We start from the raw sequence: 17371 nt of genomic DNA on the forward strand, positions 1-17371 counted from the left end.
GCATTCAGTCATGTTCTAGTGGGCTCAGCAGTGATAAAACAATCTAATTAAATGTTTCTGTATATTTAGAAATTGTATTTATCAAAACTGAATATGCATACTGTACATACAATACTTGATCTGTAAGCTGAAGATGTACAATAAACTTTGGGAAATGTTGCACTGAAAGGGGCATTTTGTAGGTCGATGTCCATAATAACAATAACAATATTGCGGTAGTTAACATAATTATATCATTGTGAACTAACTGCCAGTATTGCAATGAAAATGAAATAAAAAAATGCAGTCACAGTGAAATAGAACTTGTTTGAGAATGTTTTATTTCAAACACACAACAAACAAAAAGCACAGATTTTTTGTTATTTTGTGGAGGTACGTGCATCCTTACTCCTGGAGCTTACAGCCACAGAGCTCTTTGTAGATCCTCTTTCGTATTATTGGTATGTCCATCTGTTTGAATCGAAGATGTTTCCCCAACGCAAGGCACCTGCAGTACTGAGGGAGGGAGGGAGGGAGGGGGAGAGGGAGGGAGGGGGAGAGGGAGAGAGGGGGGGAGAGAGAGAGAGAGAGAGAGAGAGAGAGGAGAGAGAGAGAGAGAGAGAAAATGTAATGATCTAACAACGGAATTCATATTCAAATGAATAATTACACACGTATAATTATAAATGGCACAGGTACTATACCTCGAGGATGAAAACTCCACAGTCATTTTCATTGGTCTGTTGTGGAATTCTCTGCAAAGGACAGTAGGAGGAGACAAAGAGACACCATATCATTACAGGCTCCGAGACAAGGTACATTCTGTGGGGCTCCAGCAGGTGGCGATGTAATGCTGGACATTACAAACAGGGTTCCCACTCTTTTTGGTAGGACGGACTAGTATCGACACATTTAACCTCACTTTTATTCCTCCTTTTTTAATGATGCAGGGTTCATGATTAAGTATCACGTTCATTACAGGTGACTGCTACACCCATCACTGCTAACTGTACAATAAGGTCCTCTGGCCTCCTCTTGTTGTTAGACAAGCTCTCCTCAACGAACAAACAACATGTTCAGTCAGTGTTACACTTACCTGAATTGTGGCCGTTACAATACTCACTCCAAACACTGGCTTATACTCCAGGTCCCTCATATGAACTGATCTGGGGTCAGTGATCATATTGAACTAAACAGGTGACCACGCAAACCACGCGAACAAGGTGTAAATTCATCAATCACTCAAACTCAGAGAGAATACGATAATTCCTCGTAAATTACGTACATAATTAGGTTAATAGGGAAGTAGCACTGTGCATTGCAATGAAACTCAGATTATGTACTTTTTAGCTGCAAAATGTACGTTTTGTAGTCATTACGATTAGGATGTCATGACCATGAGCTTGTCAAATGCCATGGCAGCCAAAACAAAGGGAGCATGGACCAAACATGGCCCGCAGGCCCCAAACTGGGCGGCGCTGCTATAACCCGACCAACAGTCTAGTTTCAAACTAAATACACACCTAGGTTTACATAGGCCATCTGAGTGAGGGGCTAAAATACAATAAATAATTCCAGGGCAATTTTTTTTTTTTTTTTTATTCCAGGATATTTGGTCATTTTAGTCAGGACGGATTTGTACAAACATGATAAACTTCATCCCAGCTATAAAGGAGTCTCAGTTCTATCTCTCAACTTAACCTGCCATCTAGCCAGTCTTGTAGACTGACGCTATACCCCTGTTAGAAATCCCACAGCAGTTATTCCTGGTATTGATAGTCGTATGGATTGTAGCCTGTGCCATTATAACATTGATATTAATAATGTCATTTCAAATATACATGTTATTGTAAATAATAGACCTACAAGCCATAAATTAGGGATGGTCACAAATAATCAGAGTAGCCTAGTAACGGTTCAGACTACAATTCATACAGCTACTGTCTCTGACTTGAGCACAATCCCTATGGAATCATCTGTTACTACACCTTCTAAATTGCCAATTAATTTACCCGAATCCACAGTCAGCCTCTTAAAAAAAAAAATTATTGCCTGGGTTTTATACATTTAAATGTGAGGAGTATATTACAACACCAAAAATTTGACCACTTGAGGATCCTGATCTCCCAGACAGATCCGGATGTCGTAGTAATAACAGAATCATGGTTAAAGAAATCTGATGATGACTCCTCCATTGCATTAAACCATTATAATGTATTTAGAATAGATAGAATTGGAAGGGGGGGTGGGGTGATCATGTATGTGAAAGTTTGTTTTTCTGTTACCATTCTACATGCAATCACTATTGTCAAATGCTGTGAAATGCTTGTTTTAAAAATTAACTTGGGTATAAATAATTCACTAATTGTCATTGGAGTATATAGACCGCCATCGGCTAATGCTAGCTCTGTTGATAAAATAGCTAATATTTTAGCTCTGTATCCTGATATTGAAATGCTCATAATGGGTGACTTTAATTTAGATTGGCTGGGTAGTAATTCTGGGTAGTAATTCTGGGTATCTAAAGGAGGTTAGTGAAAATCTAAACCTAACCCAATTGGTTACGGAACCAACTAGGCCAAACCCCAAAAATCACACAAAATCTACTTTAATTGATTTAATTTTCTCCAATAGATTAGACAGGATCACTGCTAGTGGAGTTTTTGATTTAGGAATCAGTTATCATTGCCCAATAGCCTGCATCAGGAATACTAAGCTAAAGAAAACAAAATCACACAATATTATAAAAAGAAATCTAAAACATTTCAATGATCAAGCTTTCCTATTTGATCTACTCAATAGTGACATCTCATATACTTCGGAAATTCCGGATATAGAAATGGCCTTACTTCAGTAAAAGTCTCATATCAATCATTGATAAACATGCACCATTTAAGAAACTCAGAGTGAAGGATAGGTCAACTCCTTGGTTTACACCCGAGCTATCATTGCTATTCAAAGAAAGGAATAGAGCCTGGACTCTAGCCAGACGCTCTGGGGATCCATCCCATTGGTTATCTTTTATACAGATTAGAAACAAATGTACATCATCTGTAAAAAATGCTAAATCAAGCTATTATTTAGAATTAATCACAAGTTCATACTCAGACCCAACAAAAATTTGGAAAGCAGTAAATTCAAATAAAACCAAGACTACCATTTCCCTGCCTGTTTGATAACTGAAGGTAAAGAGATTTGCTTAGCCTTCAATAGCCATTTTGCCCAAGCTGGACATTTGTTTAATGAAGTAGACTGTGAGCCTGACTGTGAAGGGCCTCCTCCTGGTGACTGCTATGAGCAAAATGAAGGGCCTGCCACCACATTTTTCTTTGAGCCTATTACTCCTAATGCAGTTTTTAATATGTTGGTGTCTATTGATACCAGAAAGTCGACTGGGGAGGACAACTTGGACCCTTACTTTCTTAAATTAGCTGCTCCTGTAATCACAGAGCAAATAACCTATATTTTTAATCTCTCTATATTAACAGGCATAGTTCCCAGTATTTGGGATGTAAATGGCCCATGTCTCTCCTTTGCATAAAGGTGGAGACAGAACTGACCTGAACAATTATCGTCCAATTTCCAAGTTGTCCTGCCTAGCTAGAATTCTGGAATCACTGGTGAATAACCAACTCAAAACATTTCTCTCTAATAACTCTATTCTAAGCCCTCATCAATTTGGTTTCAGAGCCAACCATAGTACAATCTCAGCCACCACTTTAGTTATAAATTATATTGTTTCTGCATTGGACAAAAAGAAACATTGTGCTGCCCTATTTATAGATGTATGCAAAGCGTTTGATATGTTGATCATTCTCTTCTGTTGAATAGACCAGTCGTTCCCAAAGTGGGGGTCGCCAGATGATTTCCACAAAAAAAAAAGATTTCCAAAAATAATTAAAAAATGTTATGCAGTCAGGCCACTGAACTTAGAAGCAGCCAGGCCAGTGTTTCTAGTTGCAGTGGCGCAATAGTTAGATAACCTAGGTGGGGAACAACCAGGAGATCACTGCATGATCAGGACTGAAGTTGAATAAAAGATTTATGAAAGAAAAAGTGGTATTTCAACATATATTAATATTTTTATGGCGTTTTTGAAGAGGACAATTTAGGCCCTAAAGTGAGTATTTTTTTCAATCTGACATTACAAAAAAAACTGAAAATCCATCAAAATCAGTGTTGTTGCTAATCATACAGCTAGCCTGTTTTTTAACAATAATTTGTGATGCCATCACAAACACCGGCATTTAAAGGGTACAAATTAGGGGTGGACGGTATGGTCTAAAATTTATATCACGGTATAATTTGAAGCATAGACGGTAACGGTATATATCACGGTATCAGTGTTTCCGTTAGAATTTTTTGCCTGATAGGCAGGCTATATAAATAATAAGGCATGTAGATTTATAATATTTTAACTTAAAACTAGGCTACTTTTGCGTATACAGTCATTATATTCCAAATAAAATAAGTCCCGAGTCGAGACTCTGTGCTGCTCCAAACGAATCCCAATAGTATGCAACTGCAGAGCCGCAGAGTAGGGGCGCTTTCAGGTCCGGTCAAAGGCCCGGCTCAACAGCGCCCCCCACCCAACGGCTGAATTGCCAATGGCTGAATTGGAGTACTGCACTGTGCCGGTACAGATGGGTGGGTTATGGTGGATTCTGCAGCTGCATATGCTTCTCGCAAAATCCAGCATCCAGCCCCGCTGCCCAGCCGTCGTTATCAGAACACTACACGCATATCATAATGTTCACAGCAAACTGTAGTTGATCACCAGGTATGTTTTATTAACGTAGAATAATTCATATAAGAAAAACGATAGGGAAATCTCTTACCTTTCTCCACTGGTTAAAAATGCCAGGAACTGAAATTGAAACTTGCTGTGCGCTGCGGTGATATGTGTTTATTATGAAATGACAATTGCGTGTTGACACGCCCACTGTGCGAAGCCTCCTAAATAACTTTTTCCAGTTTGCACATATCTATCATCTTTTTTTTTGATCCACTTTTTCTCCCATTTTTCTATATTTTCTCCCATCCCAATTTCGTATCATCCAATTCAACCCTCCCCTGTCACGAACGCTGTTTCTTGCCTCCCACAAGCCGGCTGCAATGTGGACTAAGTCATACATAGCACAAGTCCCCTCCGGTACTTGAGGTAACAGCAGTCGCATCTTTTCACCTGCGCAGCTCGATCTCTCAGTGGCGAGGAGTAACGCGTGGGAGGCTCACGCTACCCCCGACACTTCCTGATTCTACTGCGCAGGCGCACCAACCGACCTGTAGGAGTCGCTGTCCACAACGCCCGATCCCCACCCATCAGTTTCCCACCCCCTAATACGGCCAATGTGTATTAGTATGAACGACCAGCTAAACTGAAAGCAATGTGGAGCGCTGGGTTCGAACAGGCGAGCCCAGCGTCTCCGCATTCGTGGCGAGCGCCTTGCCCACTACGCCACGTAGCCGCCCGCACATATCTATCATCTATGACTAATTCTATCTATTTTTAGGGGCAAATGCGAGTGAAATAGTCGCGCTGTGGTTACATGACGTCATTGCTATTTTAGAGCTGCTCTACCGGTTACAAGGTATAGTCAAAATCCATACCGTAGAGCAAATTCATACCGTTTATACCGTATACCGTCCACCCCTAGTACAAATAAAAAAATTCCTACACCAGAATGCAGGAAATTAAGTCTTTGTAACAAAAAAATCGTGGTGGGGGACCCCCAGACCCCCACTTAACCCTTTAATCGCCAATGACGTGTTAAGACGTCATTCCTCGCCATGCGTAATCTGCCAATGACGCTTTACAGCGTCTTTGAGATCAATATTTCACATTTCTGTCATGGTATTCATATTTCACCCACGGATCATTGACTGGTGCTGTAGGACTCCGCTCAACTCTCCAACGCTTCAACACCGCCACCTGGTGGCCGATCGGCGAGTTACAACCGGATGTTGATAATTGTGACGCCGGTGTGTCTCCCTATTCCCTCCATCTGGACACACTGGATAATCGATCCGTTGCCATAACTCGATAAACAACATTATTTGGACGTATATAGTATTATACAACCCGGAAATGGTTCGCCTAGATCAACATCCCATAATAGCGATCTTTTTGCTCCAGTATCATCCCCCATCGCTACGAGGAAGCTGCGGTGAGTTTCAGCGTTTTTGATTATTATTATCCATACAAACTGCTATGATCAATATATCACCCATACATGATTCATTTAACGTCGTTGTTGTGAAGGGCCAGATTAAAGCTGAGAATCTACCTTTATTGTTATATATACACGTTATGTCCCTTTAAGCCTGCGTGTAAATCATAGTAATATTCACTTTCCTTAGGGATAATGCCCCCTGACGGCGGCGCCAGGCAGTCTCGCACTTAGACAGGTGCAATGGGCGAGTTTGGGGCAAGTCGGGACATGCCCTTGGCAGTGTATTGATTCCGGGCAAGTGGTTAGGTTTGGGACTAGATAACCACTTAAGTATATATATCGGCGCAGGTGCGCACAGCAGCAGTTCGTCTAAGCAAGCAGTGTGACAAGTTCGTCTAAAGTCTGTCTGTGTTCGGTAACAGTGAAGTGAGCAACCGTGCGTCGAGTGTTGAGAACATGTGCGAATAGAATAGTAAAGTGTCAGAGTTTAATGCAGTAACGTCAAGTTCAACCTAATCTAATGTGAAGTAAATAGTCGTTCATTTATTGTATATCGTGCAACCCAGTTCGTTCGTGTGTAGCATTACCCAGCGGTTCGTCGTGTTTTAGCTAGTGTACCTTAGCCAGGGTGTGTGGCCTAAATACGTCGCCAGCACCCGAGGAGGCCTAGTCGGAGAACTGTTGGACATGTGCACAGGAGAACCAGCGTCGGCGATTGCAGAACCATTACTGGTTGGATTATATTGATTTGGAACGTGTTACCCGGAGAAGAGCCTCGTTGATTTCCACTATCGTTTGGGATTCAACCTCGTGAGGATTACAACTCGGGCTGGCCTCATGGACAGAGGCTGGCTAGCTGTCATCATTGCTATCGAGCATTTGGATTACAGTTATTGCTTTTGCTGCTGATCGTTGGATTTACAAGGACCGACTCCTGTACGTGGAGTCTCTTTATTCTTCATTGAATCAGACTGAGTATCCGAACATTCCTCTATCCTCTAGAACTTACAACTCTGAGAGGAACCCAGTGTCTCCAGGCGGTACCAGCGTTGCCTTCTATAATTGCTATTATACAACAGGTGGCGTCAGCTTAGACCCATCGTAGGATTCCTGCTATTCCCAGTGACTCATGCTACTGACTGACTTTATGCATATTCTTCGCCATACAAGCGCGACCCTAATTCTCATTCTGTAACCTAATGTTGCATAATAATAAAATACCCTCAAATACTATTTCTTTGTCAATGCCGTGTTCTTGTGAGTGTTCACCATCTATATTCGATGTACTGTCTGGCCAGTAATTAAAGTACATAACTAGCAGTGGTTTAATCTATCACAATCTTTAATACAGTCAGGGTTTTGTAACCCCTCAGTTACAGTCGTCATTGCATTATAAACAACCCCCCCCCCCGCCCCCCCCTCCAGTCACCAGCAGATGATGAGTCATGACGTTTAGGACCTTGTACAATTGAAATTTTTAATCTGGCGTCAATCGCTATCAAACTGCATTTGATGATCTAATATATGCATAAATGGCTATAACTCACGTTCTATGAAATACTGCAGAAAACGATAAAAACATAATTATACTAGTCTAGACCGTATGAATGAAAAAGTAAAACGTTCCTACACCCTGAACGATAGCTAATCAATGTTGAATGGGCCATAGTAATGTCAATTTAGTAATACAATTTAAAAAGTTATAGCCCTGCAAAGTAGGTGAACATCTCCATTCTCCATAGACAAATAGAGCTGGCAGACTGGCTACAAGGATGGATATAAGCGTGGCAGAGAAAGGGTTAAAAAGTGGCCTGACTGGGGCTATATTTCGCACTATATTTCCTGACCTGAATGATTTCCCCAGTCCGGCCCTGGTTAAAAGCCTCCAATGCTTATTAGTGTGTGCGCGTTTGAACGTTTGCATGTTTCAACCATACATTTCAATTTATAAAAAAATAAATAAAAAAGATTTGCGGTTGGTTCCAGAACTATTTATCAGGCAGAAACCAATGTGTGAAAGTGGGCCAAACCCAGTCAGAATTCTTGCCCATTACAAAAGGTGTTCCACAAGGATCGATCCTAGGCCCCGTTTTTTTTTACTATTTATATTAATGATATTATTCTGTCCTTGAAGGGCTGTCAAGCGCATTTATATGCGGATGACACAATTATCTATTGTACCGCAGATTCTGTACAATTAGCTATTGGCAACTTACAACATGCATTTAATGCTCTGCAAGATAAGCTTATAGGCCTTAAGCTTGTATTAAATGCAAGCTAAACTAAATTCATGGTGTTCTCCCGGGCCAGAAATATAGATCAAAATAATTTACTTATATCGACTAGAAAGGGTAACTGAATATAAATATTTTTGTTTAAATATCATATAAACAACCTTGCCAGTAAATTGAGGCAAAAAATTGGTTTCCTGTACAGGAATAGATCTAGTTTCCCAATGATATGTAGAAAGAGGGTTACTGAAGCAGTCTTTCTATCTGTCTTGGATTATGGAGATGTGATTTATAGAAATGCTGCCCCTTCGACTCTCAAACCACTAGATTCTGTTCATCATTCTGCTCTTAGATTCATCACTGGTGACAGATATGATACACACCACTGCATCTTATATGAGAAAAAGGGTTGGTCTTCTCTGGCAAATAGGCGAAATCAACATTGGTATTTATTTATTTATCCTTAAGGCCATTAACGGGAAATTACCTCCTTATCTCACATCACTATTAGATCAGAACACTAGATCCTATATGACTCGCTCTAATGATTGGCTTACACTGGAGGTCCCCCATGTACAGACCCAACTTGGAAAATCAGCCTTTCATTATAGTGCCCCTACTACATGGAACTCTCTTCAGCTCTCACTTAAGATGAAACTACCTATAACGCAGGGGAAGTTTAGAGGTTTACTTGCAGGCCTGCCTGCAACAGTCTGTAACTGTTTTTCTTAGCCTATTTATATTGGTTTAGGGCAGTATATGGTCTTTCAGGTGTTTCGCACATTGGTCTTTGTTGTCGTCATTTGGGACACAGTTTCCGGTGGGGCGTGTCGTGGCTGGAGGGTGACACGGGTAGTTTGAGTGTACTTGGATTGTTTGTGTGTAGTGGTGGGGGTGTCGTTTCTGTGGGCTGCTTTGTTGCCTCTGGTCCTGGTGGCCTCGTCAGTGCGGGGGGATCTGTGGATTCTATGTTTTTTCTTTCGGATTATATGGGGGGGGGGGGGTGGCGGGTCGTGTCTCGTGTGCCCCATGGCCTGTAGCCGTGCCGAGGGGGGCGGTGATTCTGGATGTTTGGGAGGATGGACATGGTGGTGGTTGGATGGGGGGGCGTGTGGCGTTGTGGTTGGTCTGGGATGGCTCTGGGACCTTTGGAGCACTTTGGGGTACTGTAGGGGTTATGGTGGGTTCTTTGTGCGGGGGATCCCTGTGGTGTCGGTGGGTTGGGGGAGTTTAGCGATGGGGGCTGGCCGGGGTCCTTCGGGGTGCATGCGGGGGGCTGGTGTTCGACTCTGGGGGAGGTCTGGGGGGGGGTTTGGTTGGAGCCTATGGCACCTGTGGCTTCGACTGGACCTTTCCTGGGCCTTCCCCGGAGTTGGGTATTGGTCTCTTGCGTGTGCTTTGGTGGATTTTTGGTTGGTCTTCAGCGTTGGGCTCCCTCGGTTCGCTGACTGGTTTTGAGGTTCCTTGCGTGGGGGGCTCGCTGTGGCTTCTGCTGTGCTCCGGGGTGTCCCGGGGGTCCCGGTGTCGTCTCGGACCGTCCCGACCCTGCATGTCTTCTCGTTTTGGCCGCTGTTGTGTCTGTCTGCTTGAGTGTCAAGTCAAGTCAAGTCAGTTTTATTTATATAGCACATTTCCAGGCAGCGGCATCTGACCCCAAAGTGCTTCACAAGCAAGTTGATAAAAACAAAATAGTGTGATGCAAGGTATAAGATAAAAAAATAAAGAAAATAAAAAAACAGTCGTGTCTCCTTTGGTGTGGCTGCAGGTCCTGGGGCACGTGGCCTGTCATTCCTCTGTGGAGTTTGGGGGTGGGGGCGTGGTGTTCTCTGGTTTTCCTTGTGGTGGCGGAGGCGCCGGGGCTGGGGTAGATGGAGCGGCCCGTGGGGTTGGCATTCCCATCGCCGTGCATGGCGGTGTGAGTGGCGCGCGGGCTGTTTGTGTTTTCCTTCGGTCATGGCGTGCTTTATCGGGGGTGTGTCTTGGATGGGGGTGTGGTAGGGATTGATGTGTGAGGTGTTCAGGGGACCGACTGTTCCGGGGGGGTTCACATTAGTGCACTGCATCCCTGCCCGAGCCCGACGGGGCCCTACCCGACCCGACGGGTTCGGGCTGGGTAGGGCTTTGTTTTTAAATAAATTATTCTGGCTCGGCCGGGCCGGGCAGCGCCCTCTTTATTTTTTTATTGCGCGCTCGCCTCACGCTGCTTTCACTTTCTGTTTTGCGTAATGTAGTGCCGTCATCAGAGAGTGAACGCCTCGTGTCTGAGGAGTCAAGATGTATAAGTTAACAGATTAAATAGTAAAGGGAAAGGGAGAGTTTTTGAAAGTTCCCAATGCGTCTGGGAAAGCTGCATTTTTGGAAACATTTGGATGTAATGTAATTACCGCAGGGAGAAGAACTCGAGGGGAGTAGAACAGTGATGAAGCCATCAGGTGGATGATGAACAAATGAACCGGACCGAAGTGGTTCGTTGTTTGAAGTTGGAATATAGCCAGTTGGCAAACGTTTTAATTTGTTCTTGGATGTATGTAGCCGGTTGGCGAAGTTTTGTTAACATTGTTCAATGCGTTGCTGACATCAACAGCGAAGTGGTGAGTCTGATGTATTATTTGCTGGTGTGGGGCCGCCGCTGCCCTGTTCTGTTGTGCTTTCATTATATAAATGTTGCTCTGCTCGAAATCTGATTTCTGTTTTCTGTTTGTTTGTATAGTGACTGAGTAGGCTATTGTGTCGTGTGTGTGTGTGTCAAAGAAGATTCCATATAGCCTTCAATATGTTTTACGAGGCTGCCGTGTGAGTCAGTCTAACGCGAGCGCTGGAAATAGACGGCATTCTAATAAGAAAGAGCGAAACAGGCTATATAATGCTTCTTAGTTTTCATCGTGATATGCATTATTTAGGTAGACCTATTGGACATTTTAGTTTTTGTTTATTTATTAAGTTAATATATAAACAGTGTTTCGAATATCTAAAACAAAAACAAACATTTATATTTGGCTATATAATATAATGCTTCGTTAGTTTTCAGCGCGATATGCGCCTATCTGTTATTTAGGTAGACCTATTGAACATTTTCGTTTTTGTTTATTTATTATGTTCATATAAAACCGTGTTCGAATATTTAAAAATAAAATAGAAACAATTTAAGTCTAAATAAAAATAAGTTTTCATTCGGGCTAGGGCTTCAAATGTTGCATTACAGTCGGGCTTATTGTCGGGCAGGGCCTGAACGTCATGGGCTCGGGCTGGGCACAGGCTTCATTTCAAGGCCCTTGCAGACCACTAGTTCACATGCCTTCGAGCGACATTATACTTATTTTATGCCTATTCTTAAATCTGCACGTCTACATTACACTACTTTTATTGTCTTTTATACCTATTCATTTTTTTATTTTGTCAATTTGTGTGTTGATTTTATGCCCATGCTCATTTTTATTTTCTTTTTAAATTTTTGTATACTAATTGCTGTGGTGCACTCTGGACTGAGAGTACTATGTAGATAGCTATTAATATTTATTATTGTTATATTGTAGAAATGTGTGCATTGAAATGTCTGTAAAGTCTCGAAAGTCTCGACTACATTGAAAATGAGGGTGACCTCAATTGTAATTTCGAGAATAAATAAAGGTTGATGAGGTTTTCCATGACTGGAAATCTAGTTTCTGAATTTCCAGGTTTTCCAGGATGAGTGGGAACCCTGTAACAAAGCATCAATAACTAATCTCTTTTTGACTTATCCTTTGTTGCTTATCAAGACCATCTATTGTGCAGTTATATCACAAAGATTAAACACAGAGACAACCACAAATGAATGCAACATACCTCATCGTTTGACACCGTCCAGCCACTCTGAAATGCAGATTGTTGCCGGCGCTTTGCCTCCGTCACCAGGTATTTCAGGATGTTCTCCAGTAAGAAAAAAGAATAAGAAAGTTGTCAAGATGCGCACCACTAGAACACTGGTTTAGATATTTTATGGAGGGATGAATGGCTGCAAATGGAAGAATAAAGGATGGAGGTAAGAAAAACAGTCTTTTTTTGGCTGTTTACGTTTAGTGTCCTCCTAATCCCATTATAACAAACAGTACTGTACTAGTAGTTATCACAACCTGCTTTAGCTCTTAAAAACACTGGTATGAATGTATGGTTTGTTACATGAAATCTACCATTGCAACCTCCGTGAACACATTGCCCTGGGAATCATAGAGACGGATTCTCTTTCTGACTGTGTCGCCCGTCACCAGACACCAGTGGACGTCCAGGTGGATGGGCACCAGCAGCAGGCTGTTGGAGAACAGGTCCACCTGCAGAAAAGGGTTACGATTCAGAATCGCAAGAACATTTGACTTGCGGCTGGGTTTCCGTAAAGCTGTGGTTCTAAAAGTGGGATTCAGGGGTCCCTGGTCCCCCCCACAAAAATGAATAGTTTAATTTCACTCCTATTTTATTCACTAATGGTTCATGAGTGAATGTATAAGAATGACTATTGGGATCCTAGATCTCATTCTCTACTATTTCCCCCACCTGCAGTATAGACAGTTGCGGGTAGAATTCTGCATTAAATCATATCCAAATATAATAACAATCCAATAAAATAACAAATGGGGGTCTTTGGGACGTGGCTTCCTATGCATCAATCTGGGTCCACTGTATCTGTATTATCTTACCCACTAACATGCTTTATGGCAGTGGACTCCACTGCCATAAAGCATGTTAGTGGGTAAGATAATACATTATAAACCAAATGGACAAAGATCATCTTTGTGCTAAAATGCTTTTGGGACACATCACACAACAAACTAGGACGCACAGAGGACCTCACATTGAGAGTGTGTAGATAGTGCAAGACATATGGCTGTACAAACATAAATATATAGTATACATATATAGTCGTATAAATACAGTATATAGTTCTAACTGTTTGTAGTACTGACATAAGTTGGTTATCAGCAGTGTAGGCCTTTACTCCCATGTGTGAAGGTGAGAGCAGGAGTGCTGGTCTCTGGGATCAGCAGTGTAGGCCTTTACTCCCACGTGTGAAGGTGAGAGTAGGAGTGCTGGTCTGGGATCAGCAGTGTAGTACCTTCTTCAAACTAACAGACTGAAGTTGACTCTAGATCAGTACTCTCATCTTCAGAGGCTTTGTGTTTGCAGAATATTTAGCTATTCAAGGGTACAAATTCTGTATTGTTATACTCCTCGTCTCTAAATGCTCCTTGTGGGGGATGTATATTAAACATTTACAGTTAAGAGCTCATACGTCTTTTTATTCGTTTGGAGGGATTCACAACAATCCAGCCCTGACCTGTTTCGTCCATCTTTTGACTCCCTCGTACCCTTTAGTCACAAGCTGTCGATGGAAGAAGGTGTTGAAGAAATGGACCTTGAAAGACAAAAAAGAGTCAGAGACAAATGAAGCCACAAACGAAAGGGAAGGAATCTAGAACTATGTTATATAAAGTATTTTAGTTTAAATTAGATTTGAGTTTTTAAAGGATAAAAAGTTCCTTTCTGCTCCACATTCTTCCTCTCAAGATGTATTGGGAGTCCTATTCAATCATCCACATAGCGCTGCAAATTACCTTGTTGTGAGCAGAGTCCATAATCAATTCTCCATACATGTTGATAACCTTAAAATATAAGAAACAAACATTTATATCACACTGAGCAAGTTCTACTTTGAAAATTAGTTATATTGTTGTTGCTGTACTGTAGAAAAGGTATAGATGGATATCCTTAGATGTTTGGCGTTTTTTCATGTGTTGTTGTTTCCATGGTTGTTGATGTTGTAGGTGGTCGTATTGTTCAATATGCTGCTCAGCCCCCCCACCATTAAGCACCACAGTGGAAATAAGCTTTTAGCTTTGTGTTTATCCTTGCTAACTTTTCTTAAGAATGAGTATTAGAAACTTGCTTCAAATGTGTTTTTTCAAGGTTATCAAATAAATTAAATCAATAAAAAAATATAAGTGTTGAATTATTATTTTGTATTGTAAATGAGAGCTTCCATTGTTTATGCTGCTATTTTAATGCATTCTGCCACTTTATACAAGTTAAGTATGTCAGAATCCAACCTGGTCATTGAGCCAGTTCTGATCCTCCAGTGTAGACAAGTCATCCAGCGTCAGCAGGTGTTTCTTGTAGGCCACTCGGAAGGAGGGCAGCGCTGGTCTCTGTACCAGTGAAGCTTGGTACTTTCTCACCTCCGAGGAGACAAAGTTCTTCCTAATGGGATGGACAAAATATAGAACGGTCATAGCAGGAATTTACCACACAGTGGCCATTTTGCTCCTAGTCATGCTCAGGTTGGGATTCCTTTCCACCCTGTTCCCACCCCGAGCATGACACGAGAACAAAATGGCGACAGTGTGAATATAAATATGGTAAATGGTGCATTTATAAAGCACTCACACATTCACACACCAACAGCGCAGGCAACCATGCAAGGTGCTAACCTGCTCATCAAGAGCAATTAGGGGTTAAGTGTCTTGCTCAAGGACACTTTGACACGCTGCCTGGAAATCGAACCGGGAACCTTTCAATTACCAGACGCCCCAACCCTGGACACCTTCAAAACTGCTCTCAAAACACACCTCTTCACCAAGGCTTTTCCCCATTAGTTAGTTTAGATTAGGTTCATTATCCCTTACCTGCTCTCATCCCTTTTCCCTACTTTCCTAGCCCTATTTTTTGTTGCGATTGTGAAGAGACCTTGGGTTTCATGAAAGGCGCTATAGTAATTTGATCTATTATTACCACCTCCTGAGCCACTGTCGCCCCCGCAAATATGGTCAATGGTGTCGTTCCTCAAGTCACAGATTCACAACCATGACTGACCATGTGAGTTTACCTCTGGTTGAAGTCAATGTTGGACATCTTCTTCAAGTGTCTCAGTACATCTTCCGTTTGTAGTGGGATGAAACTTCCATATATTCTATAGAAGCCATCAAGGAATTCTAACAAGAAAGAAAGAAAAGGTTGGAAAAAATACACACACAAAGCAAGTAAAATCCAGAAAAAGAAATAAATAAAAGGATATTACAAAGAAAGTAAGTATACCATGAATATGCTTGATCAGAAACGTATGGCTGACAGGAGTTTGACAGGGCACCATCTTCATATGTGTCCTTTTACTACTGATCCCCTCACTAATATCTCTGTTAGCATTTTGGTCATGCAGCGAGTTGATAGTACCAAATTGGTCTTCTGAGCCAGGAGGTTCACCCAGCTTCTGGAAAGACCATTCTTTTCCATGTCTTGAAGACAATGTTTTCTCTGGCATCTTTTCATCTGTAATACCCACACCTATAGTTCCATGTGCAGCATGGCTCTGCAGTAAGTTGGTAGTGGTACATAGCTCTGTTGAACGAGCAGCTTTACAAGGATTCTGGGGAGAGGTCTCATTGTGCAACCTATCCTCTGAGCCTCCTTGAATGCCCAAAGAACCTGAACCTAATGACTTTCTTTCTTGTAGCTGTTCTGGGATTTGTAGGTGGCACCTTTGAAATTCCCCTGTATGTTTCTGCAATTGTTGTGCCTTGGAGTTGCGGTCGGAACTAGATAAGTGATTTTTTAACTTTAATCCTTTCTTGTGACTGCAGCCAGGGTTTGGGCCAGGACAAGGAAATGGGTTTGTGATGTTTGCTCGTCTCTTTGGCTTGGGGTTGGGACACCAACTGAGACCGAGTAAACTACTTCCAACTGTTGTTTGACTCTTGGATTTAGATTTCTGGAGAAGAAACTTTACTTTCTCCCACTTCCTCCGCATCCAGAACTGGTAATTACAATGCAGGCATCTCTTGGATCGCACAAAAAGGTAGGAAACTCCCTTCATGGGGAATTTTAATCTCTTTCTCTGGTTAGGTCTTTGCTTTGCCTTATTGGCTGTGGTCGTGGTTTGTGCATCAGGGATGACCTGCCCATTGGTAAGAGCTATGGCTGGAGGACCATGTGAGATCATGACAGGATGAGTCTTATTAAGACTACAGAGAGGGCTGCTCACATGAGACGGGTCTGGATCTGGGTTCGCTTGTGGCCTGCATATGATAAACAGGTCGTCAGGTTCAAGACCACTGTCCAGAGGCCAATGAGGGACTGGGAAGTCCTGGAGTTTTCCTTCCATTCTCAGAGATCGCTGCAGATGGTTCCTCCAGGGTAGACTTGGGGCAGAAAGGTTGAGGGTAAGTGTCTCTTGGTCCTCCTTTGGCTCATACTTGAAAGGGTATTCACATTAGTTGCCCGCGAATTTTCTTCTTTAGCTTCCCTTTGCTGACACGCAGTGTAAACATTGCCGTTTAAAATAACGAACGCACGCTGTATGACAAATCATTGTAGAAGATGGTTGGCAATAGCAGGCGATTTAAATAGCTATATTATGGATATAAGATAACTGGTTAGGCAGCTTTACAGTAAACGAGTTGTGTAATCTTGACATGCTGTAAATTAAGACCCAAGGTTGCTAGAAGTGGGCAGTATTATGTACCGCTACGCTTTGCTCGCTGCATACCATACAGCCGATACCCAGCAAATGATTAGCTAGCATCACACAGGCTTCCTTGTTCGTTTCCAAAGGGACATTTTGATACAATTGAATAACAAGTGGTAACTAAGAGATAACCCAACTTCTGTCTGAAATAGATCTGTTTCTAATTACCACGATAGCTAAACATCGCGGACAGCTGGTATTGATTACGTCATATACCTGATCGCCATCGTTCAGTCGCACGCTGATGACGCCGCAAAATAAATACAGGGAGGAAGGGGTTTGCGAAGACGCTCTCTGATTGGCTAACTCGCGTACAGCGAAGACCCTCTCTGATTGGTTTAGCGCCGAAGGGTCTCTTCGGTTAAGGTTAAAAAATCACGCGGCATACAGTAGAGGCGTGTTTGAGCTGATTGATTGATTGATTGATTGATTGAAAACTTTATTAACAGATTTCAGATGGGTACAGTACAGTACAGCTCAATACATACAATTGTTAAGGGGAT

General features: G+C 42.2%; 1 protein-coding gene across 3 annotated transcripts; it reads right to left on the reverse strand.

Moving 5' to 3' along the window:
* Positions 1-314: 314 nt before the first annotated feature.
* Positions 315-17086, reverse strand: LOC311238815 (sentrin-specific protease 5-like). Of its 3 annotated transcripts, none has more exons than XM_084327014.1 (9): positions 17037-17086; positions 15234-15339; positions 14458-14608; positions 13966-14013; positions 13689-13766; positions 12550-12687; positions 12206-12289; positions 684-734; positions 315-495 (listed from the first exon to the last, which is right to left on the reverse strand). In XM_084327014.1, the coding sequence occupies exons 1-9, from the start codon at positions 17050-17052 to the stop codon at positions 385-387; spliced, it is 783 nt and encodes a 260-aa protein (XP_084183140.1). In that variant the 5' UTR covers positions 17053-17086; the 3' UTR covers positions 315-384. The 3 variants fall into 3 exon arrangements, with proteins under 3 accessions (XP_084183140.1, XP_084183141.1, XP_084183139.1); XM_084327015.1 differs by having other exon boundaries at positions 16386-17072; XM_084327013.1 differs by having other exon boundaries at positions 15443-17072.
* Positions 17087-17371: the final 285 nt, after the last annotated feature.

The sequence above is a fragment of the Notolepis coatsorum genome, assembly GCF_963971535.1.
Source record: "Notolepis coatsorum genome assembly, chromosome: 13".
NCBI lineage: Eukaryota > Metazoa > Chordata > Actinopteri > Aulopiformes > Paralepididae > Notolepis > Notolepis coatsorum.

Bases quoted from the DNA above. Each gene is read 5' to 3' on its own strand.
- LOC311238815 (XM_084327013.1), bottom strand. From the start codon at position 16,505: ATGGAAGGAAAACTCCAGGACTTCCCAGTCCCTCATTGGCCTCTGGAC. The intron at 14,609-15,233 runs GTAAACTCACAT...CCATCCCATTAG, and splicing joins AACATTGACTTCAACCAGAG to GAAGAACTTTGTCTCCTCGG. The intron at 735-12,205 runs GTATGTTGCATT...TGTCCTTTGCAG, and splicing joins GGACGGTGTCAAACGATGAG to AGAATTCCACAACAGACCAA.